Source organism: Anolis carolinensis, chromosome 1, assembly GCF_035594765.1.
Source record: "Anolis carolinensis isolate JA03-04 chromosome 1, rAnoCar3.1.pri, whole genome shotgun sequence".
Lineage (NCBI taxonomy): Eukaryota > Metazoa > Chordata > Lepidosauria > Squamata > Dactyloidae > Anolis > Anolis carolinensis.
Genome location: NC_085841.1, coordinates 43195858 through 43211453, shown reverse-complemented (window position 1 = coordinate 43211453; position 15596 = coordinate 43195858). Strand labels below are relative to the sequence as shown.

Genomic DNA, 15596 nt, shown 5'->3' with positions numbered 1-15596 from the left:
GATGCCACGCATTTTAACAATGCTGCGGAATTATCTGCAAGTTTCACAGATATGCATGTTTCCATCATAGGTAACAGTGGTGTAATCACTTTATGATACGTGTATTATAATAAAGTTGGAAAGGGACTCCGTCGCCAACAAGTCAAATCCCTGCTCAATGAAAGATCTCTAGCTACAACATGACCAGCAGATCTTCCTAGCTCTTTATAAAGAAGTGGGGGAAAAGAGATCTCATGACCTTCCTAGATACTTACTTCCCATCACTGAACTGCTCTTGCCCTCCTATAATTTAAAAGCCTTAGGTCTAGTCCGTTTCTCTGGAGGAGGAAATAAATCTCCATTCTCCTTGTTGTGACAGCCCCTTAGATATTTAGAGTTCAATCATGTTGCCCCTCAATCGTCTCTTCAACATGCTGAAGATCCCCAGCCTCTTCTACATTTTCTTGTATTATTACAAGTCATTATTTTCACATTTCCTCATTATCCGTGCAATTTTTTTACCTCCAGAAGAAAAGGATCCATCAATAACTGATCACAAAGATCAAAAATTGGGAAAGAATTAATGGGCCAATTTGCAGACACATTTCGGAAATCAGACGAACTAGTCCAATCTTCCTAGAAAGTGAGGTTAAATAAATAAATAAATAAATGGTATGCATAGACATTTTTGGGATGCAGGGATAAGGGATTTCCTGAAGATCTGGTAGTTGTAGCCAAATTGATAGAAAGCATTTTTAGAACGAAACAGGGAGAGAGAGAATGAGAAGTGGGGTCTCTCCATAAAACAATCTTTTCTCATTCTGAGGTTGTTGAGATAACTCAGTCTCTGATTACATTCCCCAGGCTTCAAAAAAAGAAGTAACAATCCACTCACCCTACAAGCACACATTCGGTCTGAGCAGTTTTAGATACTGAAATGCAAGGACGCAGAAGAATGAGTGTATTGTTTAACCCATGTAAACAAGAGGCCCTGTGTGCAGCAGTCTGACTGAATTACAAAGCAGGTTGGAGAGTGTTGTTCACACCCTAAAAGCACTGAGGACAACACCTTGACACCACCCGGCTGCCAAAGTATGTGCAACGAGGGCTGTCAAGCTTGACCTTTTCTTCTGGGCAACAGCCAATGGTACAGCTCAGATCTAATAGCTTCTTACCAGTCTACACAGCTCTGAGCCAAAAAGGATGGTCACAAAATTGGGGACACTTTCAACAAGCTGCCAATTCCAAGTTTTATTAAAAAAAAAAATCAACAGCTCTGGCAGCTGCCAGATGTCAGCTCCTTTCCCTTTAGGGAAACTGGCAAACCAGGATAACTTCTTAACTCATTGATCTTCTACTTATTTTCTTTTCTCTTTGTAGAATAAATCACATTTGTGTTTCTAACTCAAAGGACTTTGATACATGGAGACACCTTCTTTTCTCAAAAACAATGAGAGCATTCTCATTCCAAATTCCTGGTTTCCAATATGCTTCTTTGAAATGCCTGCAACCTTCATGTCCAACATTCCCTTCTCTTCCATCACAGCAAGCCCAACAGACCTCAGAACTACTTGATGCAGCATTAGGAATGAGACAATGCAGCATTTTGTACAATCTCTCTTAAGTCACAGATGTTTGCGCCTCAAGTAGAAAATGAGCAGTGATGGTTGGGACAGTGAGGACAAATAACAGTCCCTTCTTGCATATTTTTAAAATGCCATATTTCATCACATAATAGTCAGAGTTTTATACCCTTTTTGGCTAAAAAGGGAGGGTGTGTGATTATAACTTGATGAAAAAAATGCCCCTTAGTTTCACTGGTTTCTGGTTTTGTTGTTGTTGTTTTTTTAAAAAAACTGTCTCACGTCTCAGAGGCAGAGATGTTGGAAATTACAACCTTCTTCAAGACTCCTCTAGTAATTTGTTTATCTACAATCCAGTAGATTGTTGCTTACTTATTGTATGAATGTTCTGGTATGCAGTTTTCTTTCCTTGCTCTATGTTTTCCTGAAAATGTTGTGGCAGAGGCTGCAGACCACATGATCTGCTCTGGGATGAGCACAGAGCACAGACTCCTTTATAGACCTTGGGACCGCTCAGATTGCAGACTTGCAAACACTTGGATGCTGTTTTATTGTAATAGAGATTTTCTGGCTGGATGGCATCATCTGTAACTGACTGATAAGTTGTGTACCTGTGTATGCTGAACACATGAAGGCTGTGAGTAAACTATATATATATATATATATATATATATATATATATATATATATATCCAAAGTCTACTTATTTTGTCTCTTGAGTGTATAATATAAAACAAGTTGTTTTATGGAAGAAGAGATATACACTTCTGAAGAACTGCTATTTTTATGCACTGGCATATTCTCCGTTTCCTAATAGAGACAATAACTTATTCAGTCTAACAACTGAAGCCAATTGCCTTGCATAATTACATTTGGTTGCATACCACTTGAGAAGGTTCTACTCAAATGGGGTTTTTATTTATTTATTTATTTATTACAATATTTGGTGGTTTCCTAAAAGGTTATGATCTCTAAAAGGTCATGCTTTTCTAAAAGGTTATGAATGCCATTTTCTAAAAAAGGAAGAGGGAGGGGCCCAAGTTGACTTTGTTTCTGGGTGTGTGTTTTTTAAATGCGACGATTACACAAGGAAAGGAAAAATACAAATGTTGGGACCCCCAAAAGGGGGGGGGGTATGACTATTACACAGTGGAAACTATTTTGCAGTATTATACAATGAGCATCTTTTCTGCACTTTTCAAGCCATATGGCATCACCTTCATGCATTTCCACAGGGGGTAAAATATGTTTTTGCACTATTTGACAGGTGCACATGACAATCTGTTTGAACTTGTCAAAAATTGATACATTTTATTGAACACTGCTGTCTAACAATGCATAGATCCAGCAATGCAAAAAACACCTAGTACGCCTCCTGCTCAGGTAATGTGGATCAAAGAAAGCCTACTTAAAAAGTCTTGTACATCCCTAACCCATCGCTTTCTTGTTAAATTGTACCAATAAATTATTCCAAAGGGATTATCAATGCAAGCATTTTACTTCCTGCAGTAACTGGGGTAGAGAAGAGTAAGGAGTGCTATTGCATCATGATGCTTCCAGCTGTGTTCAGAATTGCTCTCTCTGAAGAGAGAGTGTGGCTGACACTGGAGGGCCAGATCCTTGGGGAGAAGTGGATGGAAGAAGTTACTCATGCACTGATGTAGTCAGATTCATTACTAGAAATGGGAGGGGGGAGGAAAGAGGGAACCACATAGCTCCCTGTAACACAATGATAAAAATAAAAATTCAAGTAGTCCAGCATATTTAATGAAAGTTTGTGCCCACTACAAAATGTTGCAGGACCATACAACCACAATATCCCCAAAGCCAGTACCCATGGCTTCATTTATCGGCATCTGACGAAATATGTCTTCTCTAGGCATTTTCTAGGTCCTCCAGCGTGATTCTATATTATTATTTGGGCTAGTAAAGGTAGGTAAAGGCAAAGGTTTCCCCTGACATTAAGTCCAGTCGTGTCCAACTCTGGGGGTTGGTGCTTATCTCCATTTCTAAGCCGAAGAGTCGGCGTTGTCCGTAGACACCTCCAAGGTCATGTGGCCGGCATGACTGCATGGAGCGCCGTTACCTTCCCGCTGGAGCGGTACCTATTGATCTACTCACATTGGCATGTTTTCGAACTGCTAGGTTGGCAGAAGCTGGAATAACAGCAGGCGCTCACTCTGCTCCCCAGATTTGAATCTGGGACCTTTCAGTCTGCAAGTTCAGCAGCTCAGCGCTTTAACACACTGAGCCACCGGAGGCTCCATTATTGGGCTAGATGTCCTTAATTTCAATATAGTTTGCTATTATCCATTATTCTGTATATCCATGCAAAGTTCAGGAAGATATAATCTGCAGGTATTGTATATAACCACATACAAAAGCAACCTTCCTATTCAGGTTTCTCATCACCCATTATCTTCTTGAGAATACTCTCTGGAGTATGTATTCAAACTTTGTAGCCCAAGAAGGATCTAGATTCACACCTCAGTCCCTCCTAGCCAGAAAGCCTTTGCTTTATGAACTGAGATAGCAGAAAGTCTCTTTCCCATGCTCAGTCAGAGCTTCCAGAAAGATCTGAAAGCATCAGCTGAGATAAATTTGTTGCCTCTTTCCTTTTTCTGGTCAGATGTAAAACCTGATTCCAATCTGAATTCCCCCACAGGAAAATGCCACCCAGTGCTTCAACTAAGAAACCAATTGACTAGTGGCCATACTTCCCAATCTCATCTACCGGGAGGTTTTCACAACAAACAGTTCCCCACACAGTCCATGACATTCTCTCCTTAACTCCAGTTTCATTTTTTCTCCAATGGACAGTCAATACTCCATTAGAGGATGTTCACTGCTCAGCCTTCACACAATTTATGAGAGGCTAACATTTTATTCTTACAGTATTATTATTAATTATATAAAAATTCAGGTTACCTCAGGCATGTTAGTATTTCTGTGGTAGTGGGCAAACCATGTAATGAAAACCGCTCTTTTTTAACCTGAGAGAACATCTTTCTAGGAAACTCTTTAGTCTGTCAGCATAACTATATGATCAGCTTGGAGAAAACATAACCAAATGTGTGTATAATCAAATTCACACAATTAAACCCACAAATGTGGTGGTCCTACTATATTGTATTTCAGCTTTACTAACTTACTCTCCAGAACGTATCAGTTCAATTTCAAGATGAGACAAATAAGTAGAGGTAGTAGAATGTTCTATTTCACTAAAAAAAATTGATAGCAGTACAACAACCCTGATAACCATGGAGAAATGATTATGTGTGTATATATGGCATAGAAATTTTCCCATAAAAAAGAACATCAAATTTGATATCATGCTTCTCTGACCAGGTCAATGTTAGACTAGCTATGTCACAGCTGCTTATTACACCCTCTTGACCATATCCTTTTTGGCTGCTCTTCAACTATTTATACAACAGATATGTATCAACTACCCCCATCTTTTCAGTACCAGGTTGAGTGTTTTGCAAGGCCTTTGCTGACTTTTTGGAATTTGTTCCGTTCTGCCCACTTAAACCTTTTGCTTCTGTGGGAATGACCAGATGCCAAGAAAAACATGTTTTTATCCTTGCAATTAATTGCATAACAGAATTTCCAAAAAATTTCAAGTTACTTTTTAAAGTTATCCATTAGCATTGTAATTCCAAGGTTTTGCTAAAATAATTAACTTTAACTTTACTCAAAAGCAGTGGCTGAATGTTACAAGCTATTGTCCTGTGGTATAAAACACCAACCTCCCACTTCAGCGTCTGCAAGAGAATATGAAGCACAGCACAAGCCAACACTTGAACCATGCAACATTCCACAACATTAAATCCATAGTCATGAAACTAACTAAGACATGCAGTTAAATTCCCAAACAAAGGTATTCCTGGTAAAGTGACATATTCCTGAGTTATTGGGAAAGGGCATCAATTATAATGAACTGGCTAGTTACTGCATATACTCATGTGTTAGTCTAGAAAATTTAGTCAAAAATATCAACTCAAAAAATCTGGGTTGACTTATCCATGGGTCAATGTGAGTACTGTACCTTAACACTTATCAAATAAAGGAACCATCACCTTCCCTGAATAGATTGGCAAAACACGAGAGATTTGTTGATTCAGAACATAAAATATGGTAGTTAGCAGCAGCAAACTAAAGATGCTAATCACAGATACAGACAAAATGTGATTTGCGATTTCCTGCTTCTTTGAATGCGATTTCCTGCTTCTTAGCGGGGGGTTGGACTAGATGGCCCTTGAGGTCTCTTCCAACTCTACTATTCTATGATTCTATGATTCTATGTCTGGAGAAAATGCTGCTAGAACATGGCCACACAGCCCAGAAACCACACAACACTGGGGCAGACAAGAGGGCCAGGACTTTAAAGTGAAATAACCTACAAGTTATCCCTGGATCATATCCAAATCCATAATTTTGGCACCAAACATGGTCGACTTATACATTAGTATATATGGTAATTAAACTGCAGAATAAATAATATTCCTGGTTAAGTCACATTGTAATGTAACATAGTTACTGAAAGAGGACATCACTTACAATGATCTAATTCAGTGGTTTTCAACCTGTGGTTCCCAGATGTTTTGGCTTTCAACTCCCAGAAGTCCTAACAGCTAGTAAACTGGCTATGATTTCTGCGAGCTGTAGGCCAAAACACCTGGGGACCCACAGGTTGAGAACCACTGATCTAGTTACTGGGTAATGGTATCAGATACAAGGAACTGTTTAGCTGTATCTCACGATTTCCAAGTTCTGGGAATTTCAGCCAGTTTTGTCCTTACATGAGAAGCTACAGCTATTTAACACCCAATCCAGGAAAGTTTGAAAAGGAAAGTATGTTCGGTCCTTTTCCAACTGTTACTCCATTGAGCAACCAGGACCAATCTCCAACCAGAAGCACACGCCATCTGCCTCATGCCCTCTGAAGCTTCCCAATTGGCCACCCTGGAAGCAGAGGCTGCCCCTACCACCAGAGGCCAGCCATGACCCTGGTCTTTCTGGGACACAGACACAATGCCCTCATTAAAATGCATATGGCTGGCAGCAGGTCCTGAGTGTAATTAGGACATTGCCCAAGGACAGTGATCAGGGGGTGCAGGAGACCATACAATACACTGTAGATGTAGCAGTGTCTTTATAGGCAAGCCAAGTCAAAAGAAAGAAAGAAGAGGTGGCGAGGGAAAGATGGGAACAGAGCCAAATGCAAAGAAACATGCACACTGAACCAAGCCACTCTGCGGCAAAGGCACAAGCAGCCTAGCATGACAAACAGATGGGGCAGCTGCTCTTTCCATTTCATTACAGCAGAACAATACAAGCACCATCAGGACCAGTACAGAAGCCAGTGGGACACCAGTGGCCTACACAGATGAAATGTAAAGCAGGAAGAGACGATAAAATACCCCCAGCAGAAAGGAGCAAAAACAGGAAACTGAGGCATCAACAGAAGAACATAGCAAGCAACCTTATACCAGATCAGATTCTTTGTCCAGATAGTCCAGTGTTGATCTATTCTGATTTCCAGAAGCTTTTCTGAGATCTCAAAGGCAGATACCATCTTCTTCACACCTCCTGCTACCTAGTCCTTTCAACTGGAAGTGGCAGAGGCTGAATCTGGGATTTGAATCTACAGTGAAGCTTGTGTTCTAGCAATGGATTATGATTTCTTCCTGGAGAGCGAAATCTGTTTTTCCCCTCAGAACTCAGAACATGATTATAAAAATCTGATGAATTAACATATTGTTATTTTTGTAGCAGTCTGTTAGCACTGAAAAAGATTTTCCTCATATAGTATTCACTGGGATGAAAAGTAACATGTTGCATTATTTCTTAATACTAACACCACTTTCCGTAATCTAAAATCATTGCTACATTTTTCAACTGGCCAAACATTATCTAGAAGTAGTAACAGATAGATGTAATGAGCAAGTATTACCCTTCATACATTCAAGCAAGTCATGCACTAATATGAAAATGTAAAAATATCTGAACACTGCTACTCCCTAATTACCTTCAAAAAATTATTAGAAATAATGTTATTACTTAAACTGCATTGTTTTTAAACTCTACATTTCTGTAATAATTTAAGAGCACAACCCAATGTAGAATGGCTAGAATTTAACCTGCCAAGATTAGAACAAGATTAAGCCCAGTGTAGACAGGCGTCAAGTCCAGAGTAGATAGGCAAATTAAGACTGGGAAGTAAATACAAATCAGTAACTGCTAAGCAAGCAGAAGCAGAAGATTCAAAATGCAGTAGTTCAAAAAAGCAGCTCATTAGCTTACCAATGTCTAAAGACTATTGATCAAGAGAAACCAAGTGATCCTGGGCAGCCAAATCAATTCCCTTTGAGTCTAATTTCAAGTTAGCATGAAATAGTTGGTGAATGATTTTCCAAAATGGCTGGTGTAAGGTCAGCGATGAAACCAACAAGAACCTAGCTACTGGGAAAGGAAGAGAGCCTTACCTGTTGCATTTTTTCCAGGTCAAGGCTGGGCCTACCGACCTTGTCTCCATAGCCTTGTCGGTGTCGTTTGCAAGGCATTACTTGTTCAAAGCTGGCTCCCACGCTGGTAAAGATTAGAGGCCGGGAGGTTGGGGTGCAAACCAAGGGCTGGAGTCTTTTGGGAGGAGAGGCACTGAAGAGTACAGGGCTAGGGCTGGCATGCAAGCGGTCTGCAGCTTCAACCACAGGCCGGAAGGACATGCCACACAAGTTCTTCACTTCTTCATCACTAGAGGAGGTGTTGTAGTTATCACCACAGCAGGCCAGCCTGTTGACCTGTGACCACTTTCGTTTTTCAGCAGAAAATTCACAGCTGATACGTTCAAGCTCCTCTTCAGAACTGTGACGGTCTAGACCAGGAGGAAAATGGGCCCGCATTTTGCAGCACTGGTTTTCTTGATTCTGCAGCTGATTGGTTGCCAGAGGAGTCAATGTGCAATTTCGTCTTCTCTCTGAAAAAAAATATAAAAAACATAAATTTTTCACTGGGTAATAAGGAAGATCAACCATGTGCCTATCACATGATTGATCCTACCATTAGACAGAAAAAGTTGGCTGTCTTAGTTAACAACATTTTTGTGACTTGAAAAGATTACAAACGTTAGCTATTTATTATTCCCAAGAAAAGAACAAAGGTACATGTGGGAACCTCTGCCTCAAATAATTTAGTTGGCCATGGATAGTTGACCATGGATACCTTGGTGGTGATGAATGGAAGTAGCATTTGTGTTTCTATTTTATGCAGCAAAATATCCTAGGCAAGTCTTGAGCTACCTTACTCCATCTCTGCACCACGAAAGGTGAGTTAGTGTGTTTACACTTGTTTGAAAAGAATGGATGAATTCTTGAAAGTCCCACCATCAAGGATTATCATGACTGAGAGAAATGAAAAAGAAGAAAACTGGAAGCCTGAATACAACTGTAATGATTACCAATCAACACATGGACAACAAGCAGGGAACTTTACTGGTCAACCAAGATGCTCTTAAAAAGTGCTGCTCAAACCATTTGATGGGGAAGAGTGGCTATTTTTTTCTGCAGTGAACCTCTTAAGACAGGGTGAACAACACCTATGGGCTACTATGCTCACTACAACATTTCTGGGACTTGTAGTCCTACATATCTAAAGGGCAGGAGATTGGGAAAGCTAGTTTATGCATTTCTGAGCTAGATGTTTCAGTGCTCCAACTCAACAGTAGGCTCAATATATCTCATATGCATGGGGGTATTGGGATAACGATACAAAATGTCTGCTAGGGTAGATCCTCCCTCATTCAGATTCAGCCCACCCCCCCCCCCCCCAAATCAAAATCCTGGCTATGGACCTGCCTACGGCCTAAGGATATCAGAACATAACTGATCTTGGAAGCTAAGCAGCTTTGATTAGTACTTGGATGGGAGAATGCCAATGAAAACCAAGTGCCATGGACTATATTTCAGATGAAAGAATTGACAAAACCATTCCTGGATATTGCTAGCCTTAAATAAAAGAGCCTATGAAATGAATGGGGCTACAGTAGTTGGCAGGTGATTTGGCCCAGTTGAAAACAATACGTTTTGAAATAGTTTTTAAAAGATGGATGTGACATGTATTCCAGGTACAGTGGAAAGCAGAATTTAGAAAAGTTACTTCTTGGTCTATAATCTCCAAAATCCCTCAGCTAACATGACTAATCATGGAGAGGGTGATAATAAACTGTAGTCAACAGAAGTAACTTTTCCAAGCACCGTTGGGAAACCACTGAAAGACTCTTACAGAACCCACATAAATACCAACCAGGACAATTATTTGGGATTGGTGCCATGTTTTACATGTTTAATTAGTTTTAATCTGTATTTTATATGTTCATTGATTAATTGTGTTATGTACTGTCTGATTTTTTGTATAATTTGCAGCACCGAATGTTTGCCATGATTGGAAACCACTGAGTCCCCCTCAGGGTGAGATAGAGCAAGGTAGAAATAAAGTAAATAAAACAAGTAAATAAAGCACTGATTATCTAGTCCATACATACACACACACACACACCCCTACAACATGCTCTTCCAATTTATTTTCTTCTGGTTGCTGAAAGAGTTTACCTTTGTCAATCTGAGCAAGTTCTTGGTTCTCTCCCTCAGAATCATCACTGTCATCTTCATCACTTGAGGGGTAGGAAATCTAGAAGAATAACAAAATGACGTAATATGAAATATGGATAGGCAGATTTCTCTCCTTCATGGCTATGTTGCTTATGCAAGTATCATTCATCTTGAAGTCCCTGTTTCCACATTAATCTGTTTCAACTCATTTCCAAATTATGGCGACCCTAAAGTGAACCTATCACAAGGTTGCCTTGCAATTTTTTCAGAGGAGGTTTGCCTTTGCTCTCCTCTGAATATAACAAAATGTGACTTGCTCAAGGTCACCTGAAGGTCTATGTGGTTAAGTGGAAATGTAACTCCTGGTCTCCAAAATCCTAATTTGATGCTCAAATCTCACCATGCTGGTTCTATACAAGTCTGAACTTTGCATGGAGGTGAAAAGCCATGAATAGCAAACCCTATTATTTTCAATGGGGCAAATGATGGAAGAACTGAAAAGGGGGTGTAGCTTGTACAGGAAGCCTAAGTGAGTAAGTGAAACCATGAATAAGTGAAGTCATGTATATCATAGAATCATAGAATCATAGAATAGTAGAGTTGGAAGAGACCTCATGGGCCATCTAGTCCAACCCCCCGCTAAGAAGCAGGAAATCGCATTCAAAGCACCCCCGACAGATGGCCATCCAGCCTCTGCTTAAAAGCCTCCAAAGAAGGAGCCTCCACCACAGTCCGGGGGAGAGAGTTCCACTGCCGAACAGCCCTCACAGTGAGAAAGTTCTTCCTGATGTTCAGGTGGAATCTCCTTTCCTGTAGTTTGAAGCCATTGTTCCGTGTCCTAGTCTGCAGGGCAGCAGAAAACAAGCTTGCTCCCTCCTCCCTATGACTTCCCTTCACGTATTTGTACATGGCTATCATGTCTCCTCTCAGCCTTCTCTTCTGCAGGCTAAACATGCCCAGCTCTTTAAGCCTCTCCTCATAGGGCTTGTTCTCCAGACCCTTAATCATTTTAGTCGCCCTCCTCTGGACGCTTTCCAGCTTGTCAACATCTCCCTTCATCTGCGGTGCCCAAAATTGGACACAGTATTCCAGGTGTGGTCTGACCAAGGCAGAATAGAGGGGGAGCATGACTTCCCTGGATCTAGACGTTATTCCCCTATTGATGCAGGCCAAAATCCCATTGGCTTTTTTAGCAGCCGCATCACATTGTAGGCTCATGTTTAACTTGTTGTCCACGAGGACTCCAAGATCTTTTTCGCACACACTGCTGTCAAGCCAGGCGTCCCCCATTCTGTATCTTTGATTTCCATTTTTTCTGCCGAAGTGAAGTATCTTGCATTTGTCCCTGTTGAACTTCATTTTGTTAGTTTCGGCCCATCTCTCTAGTCTGTCAAGATCGTTTTGAATTCTGCTCCTGTCTTCTGGAGTGTTAGCTATCCCTCCCAGTTTGGTGTCATCTGCAAACTTGACGATCGTGCCTTCTAACCCTTCGTCTAAGTCGTTAATAAACGACTTCATTTCTATGGATCCAGGGGCCTTAATATATATCAATCTTTTCTTTCTATCTGAACGTATTTCTCTTAACCAGGTAGTTCTATTACAGTATTTCTCAACCTTTGACTCTCAAAATGTTTTGCATTGTAGCTCCTTGATTTTTGCAGGGTGATGAGTGGGTGGGTTAAAGTATTGGGCTCACATTTTTTTTAAAAAAAATTCTCCGAGCTTCACTTAGTAGATTTCAGGTTCTTGTTAAAACAAACATGGAAAAGGATGGCCTCCCAAGTCAAGAATGTTGCACCATGGATACATTTTTGAGAACTTCAAACTGCATATAGACGCTCTTGAATCTTAAGTGTTTTCTTTGTGTGTATGTATGTGATCAAGACAATATCTAATGAATTCCTTCTACACATTTATTCATCAAACCCAAATAACACACACTAGTGTGTGTAGACATTATATGACCCTACACTGGAGTAGGGGAAGAGACGTGATGAGGCTGCAATTGAGGAGCATATTTTGCACCAGGAATATACTACTATTGCTCTCCAAAGTCCCTGCAAGACTGGCTTTGCCTCCAGAGGAAGCTGCAGCTGTGTTTATTTGTGGGAAAAATGGCTTTAGGGAGGGATTTACTGTAGCAACTTCTCTTTCACCTTCAAACATTTTTGCCCCCGCCTCTTCAAGGCTGGAAAAATCTTTATATTTTCTCCACCAACAGCTACTTTTCCCTTGAGAGAGTAAGACAATAAAGTTGAGAAAAAACAAGTGTGGTTAAACATTTGGAATTACTTTTGTCCTGCTCTCTTCACCCGCAGCCAAGCCTGGGGAACAGATGTATTAAGAACAGCCTTTGGCAGTCTCTAGGAGTTGGGCCTTTCTATGAACTCCAGTTGCTGGATGCCCCATCCCACCAAGCCATCAGCGATAATAGAGTAACAGTCTACACAGCCAGAGGATATCCTGTTGAAGAAGACTAGTCACGAACATGGACTATAGAGGCATCATTTCAAATGCAACAGGGGGGGGGAGCTAAGGCTGAACTAAAACACTTTGGAAGTCGTGTTTTTCTGAAGAAATGTCTAGTAATCATCTTATCTTTCTCCCTAGAACATGGACTGCATCTGAGCCACCACAGATCACCACTTTTTGATGGCAGGTGTGCTCAAACCCATGTAGAAATACTCCAGCAGCAACATCCCAGAAAATTAGCAGAATGGTGACCAGACCTCCTACATCAACTATGGTGGGACCATCACACTCGCTGCTCCTACAACAACTATGGTGGGGAAATGACAATGCTCCCAGTGCAAATGATAGTCCCAAGAAACTTTTGGATATTTTCTTCTTTACCAGAGAAACATAATGCAAAAGGTTGACCATCACTCATACAAAAATCAGAGCAAGAATTTTAGGAAGCAATTTCCTCTCAAATGGTTGTTGTGTGTTTTCCAGGCTGTATAGCCATGTTCCAGAAGCATTCTCTCCTGACGTTTTGCCCACATCTATGGCAGGCATCCTCAGAGGTTGTGAGGTATATATGTAAGCACACAACAACCCTGTGATTCTGGTCACGAAAGCCTTCGACAACACATTCCTCTCAGATCTTTATAAACGAAAGTTTTACTGACACCAACAAATCAAGTTTGACAAAAAGACAGAGCTTTCCAAACAACAGCAAACTGAAACAAGAGTTGGAGGCCACACAGACTGACCTGTGTTTCCTAAGATGCCTGGTGAAAGGTCTACTTTTTAAAATAATATAAGAAAGGGTGCTACCTTGTTGTTTTCATCAGGCAGCAAATATTTTGGGTCAGCTCAGAATCAGGTACTGATAAACCCAGAGCTCAACTGTAGAGCCATCCAATCTTCTGTAAGATGTTAAAATTCATAATCTTGAATGAGCCATAATACCTTACTTCTCATTCACCTTTTTGACTGACTCATTCATTCCCCTCCCCTGCCCTACCTTCTGGCTTGTGTGTATTCCTGCCCCAGTTGACCTGGCTGGACAACCGTGTAGAAATGCAAAAGCTTTTAAAAATTCATATAAATTATGGAATGTGTAGATCTTTCTGAAAGTTGGCAGAAATGATGCCCTACTGCTGCTCCTATGCTGTTGTGGTGGAGAAATTCCAAGGGATACCTTTTTGGGGGGGTTGTAAAGGAGATTTTATTTCTAGAAACTTTAAGAATTTCCTTTTAAAAAATCAGTAGATGACACAAACGTTCTGAAACTTGGTGGGCTCTCAGTGGTAAACGTCTTCTCCAAGTGTGGCCATTTTTGACCCATAGCCCTAAAAATGATGGAAAGGGGAGCCTCAGAAGTCCCTTCATTTCTGCCAACGGACTGGATCTTCCTTGAACAAAAACAGAACATCCAGCTGACGGATCAAAAACGGAATTTTACCCTCCTGAATTTGGGCAGTTCCTAAAAAACCAGAACTGAACACGTGAAAACAGCACAGGGTTTACCCAAATTGCACATCTCTAGAAATAATAAATTGATGAAATCTGTAAAAGTGAAACCTGCAAATGTGGAGGGGCAACTGTATGTTCAAATGGATATCCGCTTCATTGATTTTAAATACAGTAGAGTCTCACTTATCCAAGCTAAACGGGCCGGCAGAAGCTTGGATAAGCGAATATCTTGGATAATAAGGAGAGATTAAGGAAAAGCCTATTAAACATCAAATTAGGTTATGATTTTACAAATTAAGCACCAAAACTTCATGTTATACAACAAATTTGACAGAAAAAGCAGTTCAATACTCAGTAATGCTACGTAGTAATTACTGTATTTACGAATTTAGCACCAAAATGTCACGATATATTGAAAACATTGACTACAAAAATGGCTTGGATTATCCAGAGGCTTGGATAAGCGAAGCTTGGATTAGTGAGACTCTACTGTACACCGTAGAGACAAATGGATAGACTTTTCCTTTCTGTCCTGGCTTTGAAAGGATTTCCAGAAACATTATAACTCAACCTACCTTATTAAAAAAAACTTTTATTACATTAATCCAGAGTGCTTTTTCTTGGATGTTTAAACCGCTTTACTGATTATTACTCTGGTGATTTTAATTGCTCAGTGTGACTGTTTTAAAGGCTATTCATTTTTAAATCTATTTTTAATTTGTTTTAATCCATTTTTAATAGGGTTAGACACCTTGACTGCCATTTGTTAGTGGAAAGCTGGGATAGAAGTGTAATAAACAGGTAACAAAATTAACAGCCATAAACTCGCAACACTAGCCTGCTTTTTTCTACCAGTACAAACTTTGCCAGCATAAATACCTACAATCTCCTAATTTAAAAGATTTTTTTTAGCAATTGTTGTGTGTATGCCAAGAACCAAGTCAGGTCGATGGAATCAGCCACAACAAACGTTCAAGTCAGACTCCCCTATTTTTCATCTCTAACTTTGACTCCTTCTATGATGGCAAATCTATATTAATTACATGCTGAATGTCCCTTATCCAATACACTGGGAACCAGAAGTATTTTGGATTTCATGGTTGGATTTTTTAAATTTTTGAATACCTGTATTTTCATATATGGTACATAATGAGATATCTTGGAGATATGACCCAAGTCTAAACACAAAATTTATTTATGTTTAACAGATATAAAGCCCCAGGTCAGAAAGTGATACAATCACACCTTACAACACTGCATACAAATCAGAATCACACTTGTATGTCAAAATGTCCTGGCTGGGTTTGGACACCATGCTACCTGCTTCTCAGCTTCAGACAGAAAAATGCTTTGGGCTGGTCAGGTTCTCTGTACAATCAAATAATTTTCTGTTTAGATAGCATCTATTGGAGAAATAAATAAGCAGAAGACACACATTACATCTAAACACAAAGGAAGAAAAATCAATTTATGGAATCCCCTTCTTATATGCCTCCTATAT

General features: G+C 40.1%; 1 protein-coding gene across 2 annotated transcripts in view; it reads right to left on the bottom strand.

Moving 5' to 3' along the window:
* LOC100562670 (uncharacterized) overlaps positions 1–15596 on the bottom strand; it is a 60224-nt gene that overhangs the window by 35661 nt on the left and 8967 nt on the right. For both annotated transcript variants that reach the window (XM_016991440.2, XM_003217367.3), the window contains exons 2-3: positions 10175–10253; positions 8054–8544 (exon numbers count right to left, since the gene is read on the bottom strand). In XM_016991440.2, the coding sequence (XP_016846929.1) occupies positions 8054–8544; positions 10175–10253 (570 nt within the window). The remainder of the gene's footprint in view (positions 1–8053; positions 8545–10174; positions 10254–15596) is intronic.